General features: G+C 50.7%; 1 protein-coding gene across 1 annotated transcript; it reads left to right on the top strand.

The window, feature by feature from the left end:
• Positions 1–366: 366 nt before the first annotated feature.
• On the top strand, positions 367–1,758 carry PPTG_09106 (hypothetical protein; the record flags this gene model as incomplete). The annotated part of the gene is made up of 2 exons (XM_008903966.1): positions 367–1,275; positions 1,336–1,758. 2 exons carry the CDS (start codon positions 367–369, stop codon positions 1,756–1,758), a joined length of 1,332 nt encoding a protein of 443 aa, XP_008902214.1.
• Between the last annotated feature and the right edge of the window lie 4,465 nt (positions 1,759–6,223).

Below are 6,223 nucleotides of genomic sequence, written 5' to 3'. Positions count from 1 at the left end.
GAAGTGAGTGTATTGAGAGAGAAGCTAGCTCCAGTACATGACTGGCCTAGAGAGGGTGAGCCTTATAGTATGGCTCACTCTATAGCATACTCTACGCTATTGTAACAGCTTACAAAGGGTATATACTGACTGGATATCAGCTCTGGGTACACCGTACCATTGTCAAAGAGGCTACTTCAACAGCCTCCCTGCCTCTTGTAATATTCTTTGACAATACCTAAAGATTTAGATATAACAAGTCAATAAAAGGAATATATATATTAAGGTCAGTCCGAAAACTGACACCAGGAGGAAGCCGGCGCTGCTGATACCTCTTGGCGCTCTCAGCTTTCGCTGCTTACGAAGAGGATCACGCTGGCACGCCCGATGGCGAAGGTTTGGAGGACAGGCGTCACCAAGGGCGCTGCGCTGGGCTTGAAGGCGATAACAAAACCGACACGTAAACCTCGCAAGGCGGCAGCCATACGTGCAGCCAAGAAAGGGCGAGCTGCTAGGCGCGCTGCGACTGGGACTATAAGCGCAATCGCTACCCTGAGCCGTGTACCGATAGCCATGAGCAGGGAGGAGAGCAGCGGGGCAGAACCAAGGACGCTGCGGTCGAACCCCACCGCCGAAGCGTCACAGCCGCCCAGTGATGTCACTAAAGTGTGGGGAAATAGTGACCGTGTGAGGGGCAGATGGTCTTGCGCTATTTGCTCCAACATCAACCCTGCGTGCTTCCCTCGGTGTTCACGCTGTAAGCTTTATCGTGTACGACAAGAGGAGGTAATTGATCGACCAACTGGCAAAGCGCTTGCGAGCGCCATTACTGAGGCACTCTGTGCCATTGAGACTACAACCGAATGTGCGGCTAATACCACAATTTGTACGGCTCCTGCCACCAACTGTAAAGCTCCTGCCACAAACCGTAAGGCTCCTGTCACCAACCGTAAGGCTCCTGCCACCAACCGTAAGGCTCCTGCCACCGACCAGTTGCACTACCGGATATGGGGGGAGTATTATACTGGTCGGGATGTTACAGTTGACCGCAGATTTGCGTCGACTGTCGAGGTGTGGCAGGTGGCCTGTATAAATGACAGGCGTGAGACAGACCTGGGCCCTGTGTACCAAGTACTGTGGGTACACCCCGACAGGACTTGCAGGAAGTTATATCAGCGATCATGGGAACCAAGGGCCAATCTCCGGGAGGATGGCTTCACTGAGGAGGTGGATCTCGTCGACCGTTGGAAAGATTCTTCCGTGCCACTCTTTGAGGACTTCTGGAGAGATGACCAGGTTGGTGTGGGATTGCTTGGTGCGGATGACGATGACCTGTGCGTATTCAACGCCTTCTAGCGTGCAGCAGAGCTCGCTGGTCGTCCAGATCTCGTTACTCAGCAGGACATCGACCAGTACGTCGAGGACATTCTCGTGCAGTACGGCCGTGATCTCCGCGAGGGTGCAGCATGGCTGGATGTGCGCGGCTTCCTAGTGCGCCTTCGGGATGGAGGACGTGACATCGCGTACAACGCCTTTGTCAAGAACAACTACGCCATTCCAGGTCGTCGAGGTGCCCGCGTACTGGAGGAGATCAAGATCAAGGATGGAATCTACATCGTTGGAGCCTACAACCATCGTTTTATTGGTCATGGGGCGGTGCTCACAGTTCAAGGGACCAAGCGCCTTCTCTACGACTTGAAAGAAGGTAAGCCGATCTCATCCGCGGAGGGGTGGATCAACTTTTATGCATTTGTTCGTCCTTTCAAGATCCATAAGTAGACGATAGGAGTTGGTAGGATTTCCGCGGGTTTGGGCAACAAGCTGATCGGCTAGGTTGTTCGAGGTAATATCGGTCGAGCCTCCCAGAAGGAGACCGTACTCTTTCGTCCCGGATAGATACTTTAGACCACGGATGACTGCTTTCCAGTGATCCATTCCTGGATTAGCTAGGAATTGGCTGACTTCTCGCATGTAGAATGCCATGTCGGGCCGAGTGCCTACCATTAAGTACATGACACTGCCTACTGCTTGGTGATACGGAATTGATTTCATCGCATCTTTCTCTTGCTCACTGCTAGGCTGGTTGTTAACGGAAAGTTTAGCGTTCCGTTCTGCTGGTGTTGCAATAGGGTACGGAATGTAGTCACTGAAGCGGTCAATGACCTTCGTAGCGTACTTGTGCTGGTGGATAAACATCGTTCGGTTCTAACGGTCTCTTTGAATGGACCAGCCGAGTAAGTACTTCACCTCCCCTAAATCTGACATGGAGAATCGCTTTTTCAAGGTTGATTTCAGCTCACTGACGAGTGCTGGTGTTGGCGCAATGATCAGTAAGTCATCGACGTACACTGCAATGTAACAGGTGATGTCGCCAACTGTGCGTCGAAAGACACAACGATCTTTAATAAGTTTTATAAATCCAAGACTTTCTAGGAATGCAGTCAAAGTTTGGTACCAGACACGGGGCGCTTGTTTCAGCCCGTACAAGCTCTTCAGAAGTTTACACACTAAGCGCTCCTTGCCCGGGGTTTTGAAACCTTCCGGTTGAGCCATGTAGATCTCTTCTTCCAAGTAACCATTAAGGAATGCTGTCTTAACATCCATTTGGTGAACTTCAAAGTCCAGAAGAGCTGCAATCGTTAGCAGTAGACTGAGTACCTCCATCCTGATGACAGGAGAGAAAATCTCGTTGAAGTCGATGCCATATTCCTGAAGGAATCCTTTGATGACAAGACGAGCCTTAAAGCGGTCGATTTCGCCAGTGCCGGTATACTTCACTACAAAGACCCATCGGCTACTTAAAATCTTCCTTCCTTTAGGAGGGGATACCAACACCCAAGTGTTGTTGTCCATGAGGGATTTGTATTCCGATTTAGCTGCTTTATGCCACTGGTTAGCGTGAGAAGACTTCATGGCTTCCCGATACGTAGTGGGCTCTGACACATACCGAATAGCTAGTAAGGTGTACAGTAAATGCTGACGTTGCTCCTGTTCGTGAATGTCTTCCTCAGAGTTGAGGGTTACGTCATTGGCTTCCTCAGAGCTATCAATGGCTTCCGCAGAGAGGCGGGGTCGCTTAGGAGTTGAATGACACGGAGGAGCAGAGTCCGTCTCCGTTCTGCCACAGCACCGGAGCCTGAACATGTGTCAAATTCAGTGACCACACCGTCACCCACCTCAGGCCCTGCAATGATAACGGCATTAGGCACAGTGAACGAACGTGCACTGCCCTCACTGAGGGAGGCTATTGATCGAACAGCCATACAGTATTCTTTTAGTTGCAGTTGGCAAAGGTGCAGGTACAGGTGCAGGTGGGGCGACAGGTTGCTGCCGAATCGTGTGCTGTGCGGGCTCTGGGGTAGACATCAGGCCTGTGAGAGATGGGAATTCGTCCCCTTTAAAGACTACGTCACGACTATAGATAATTGCGTGAGTATCAATATCCATTAGACGGTATCCTTTCTTATGGTCAGGCACACCAAGATACATACACAAACGGGATCTAGCGTCGAGCTTGTCTTGCTCCGTGATGTGAATATATCCACTACACCCGAATACTTTGATGTACTGCATGGATGGAATACGGTTGTACCAAAGCTCATACGGGGTTCGACCATCCGTCTTGGAGCTAGGAGTCATATTGATGAGAGTGGTCACGTGACAAACGCACTCAGCCCATAACTGCTTGGGTAGCTTGCCGTCAAGTAGAAGGGCTCGGACACGCTCCAGATGGTACGCATGCGACGTTCTGCAACTCCATTTTGTTGAGGAGTGTATGCATTGGTAAACTGGGCGTGAGTTCCATACTTTTTAAATATAATGCGGCCAAGCTTCTCGTACTCTTTGGCGTTGTCTGTTTGAAGCCGCTGAATCTCAAATCTGCCCTCGTGTGTATTGTCTTCAACACTGAACGTGTACTCGATGACAGATATATCTTGTCTGAAAATATTCAGGGCTTTCTTCCTGAAGTCTTCGTAGCAATCGTACAACTCGCTACGGTTCTTAATTGCATAAGTGAACATGAATCGAGAAAAGTCATCGATGAAGATCAAGAAGTAACGACAACCAGTAAGGCTAGGCACAGGTAATGGACCACAGATATCTGAATGAACTTTAGACAAGGGTGATCTAGCACGCTTAACAACTCTATTAGAGTAAAATGGGGAGCGGTGTGACTTCGCTAACGTGCAGGCAACACAGAAGAAATCTGTCTTTGGACTTAGAGGTATAGATCCATCGAGTCCACGTATGGCTTGGCTCCTAGATAGGTCATTCAAGACACGAACGTTAGGGTGTCCAAGGCGTTTATGTAAGAGCAGAAAGGAACGTTGCTTACCTGAGGCAATAAGAGCCGCTGGATGTGCCACTGGTTTGGCTTGGAACTGATACAGATCCGTGTTGGTAGCCATGGGCGCTTTGATCTTGAAGCGCTGGACAGTTTGCATATAGCACTGTTTGCGGTCAAAGTTGAAGCGAAAATCGTGCTTCACAGCTGCTGGAATTGATATCAGACTAAATTAGAGCTGGGGAGCATACAAGACGCCATGGAGGATAAGCTTCTGCATAGTGCCCTTGGAGTCAGTGACTTCCAGCTCGACCCGTCCAATTCCTTCGATGGGGATTTGGTTATTACCACCAACCGTAATCGAGCCACCACTGGAGGTGATATCGGTGAACCACTGGGACTCATGGGTGACGTGGCGAGTGCAGCCAGAGTCGATCGTCCAGGTGGGGTCAGGTTCTACCTTGGCTTGAGCGGTGAGGCTAAACGGGGGATTGACTGTGGTAGCAACAGCGATGAGACCGGTATCACGACGTCCTTGGCGCGTTACCTTGCGGTTGTTTCCAGAATCACTGGCGTCGTCATCTTCCTCGTCGTTATCTGACTCAAGAGGTCGGTCCTTGTAGCGATCTTGACCGCGATATTTGCCGCCATTTACTTGCTTGTTCTTGCTACTGCCATTGTTACTCTTGAAGCCGCGGTTATTGTTATTCTTGCCGAGTCGCCATTGTCACCTTTGTTCGAGTTCTGGTACGGGTGATCGCGTTTCGAGTTGCCTCTGAAGGCGAAGTTGGCAGGAAGCACTGTACCGGCCTTCACTCGTCCATCACGCAGATCCTTTTGCAGGCCTCGGCATTGACGAATGTTGTGGCGTGGTCGATCACAGTACGAGCAGATATTGGCGTTGTCACGGCCTTGATCCTGTGACACAGGAGGTCCGGTAGCCACTAGAGCTTTCTCACGCTTGGTTGCATTGGTCTCTGGTGTGCCTTTGGCCAAGGTGTAGCGCTCTTGAGCTTGAAGATCGCGAACCTTGCCTTCAATACTCTGCTTGAGGTCTTCATACGGGATATACTTCCGCTGGCCTTTCCAAATGCGGAGATCATCTTTCCACGACTTGGGCATCGAGTGGAACAGATAGATAGACTTCTGTCCTTCGGTCATCGCCGATTCGGTGGCTTCTGATGCGGCTTTCATCGCATTCTCAAGCTTTAGAAAGAACTCGGTCAAGTCGGAGCCTTCCTCATACTTGATCTCCATCAAGTAGTGTTGAATAAAGTACGGGTCACCATGAAAGGCTGCTCCCTCGTACTTCTGGCAGATGTAGTTGAATATCTCGTAGGATGTCGTGAGATTCTTGACCAGCCGCACGTGCATGTTGTCCATCGTTTTCATTAAGAAGGCCTTGGTCTTGGCTTCTTGACGACGGCGCTCACGCTGGCTAAGAGGTTGAGGCTTCTTTTTCTTAGCACGCTTGCGTGCCCGGCGAGCTTCACGCGAGTTGAACGGTCGAACGACTGGGAGGTCCTTCCGCTTGGTTGACGTATCGGAGCTGGCTCCTGAGTCGTCGTCTGAGTCCGAGGGTGGCTTTAGGTCGCCGTCGCTGTCCTCGTAGTCCGCCGCGTCAGTATCGATTTCAGCGTCTTTCGAGGCGTTGGCTGCCAGTTCGTCGTCAATGTCAGACATATCGCTGCCGCTGTCTTCACTCTCGTTTTCAGACACACCATCGTAGTCTGGCTGCTTCACATAGCCGAGTAGGTGCTCGCCATCGAGTGCTGCGCACACACGGGTCTTCCACACGTCGAAGTTCTCGGCTCCGATGAGGCGTGGAAAATCTTCGCTTGAGGCTTGGCTTGGGCTCATAACCTATGAATCGGTAGGCTGGATAGCAAGAAGAGAGAAGAGAGAAGTTGTCTAAAGCCGTCAAAAGACGAAGTGAGTGTATTGAGAGAGAAGCTAGCT

Source organism: Phytophthora parasitica (assembly GCF_000247585.1).
Source record: "Phytophthora parasitica INRA-310 unplaced genomic scaffold supercont2.17, whole genome shotgun sequence".
NCBI lineage: Eukaryota > Oomycota > Peronosporomycetes > Peronosporales > Peronosporaceae > Phytophthora > Phytophthora nicotianae.
This window is presented reverse-complemented; position numbering and strand designations above follow the sequence as displayed.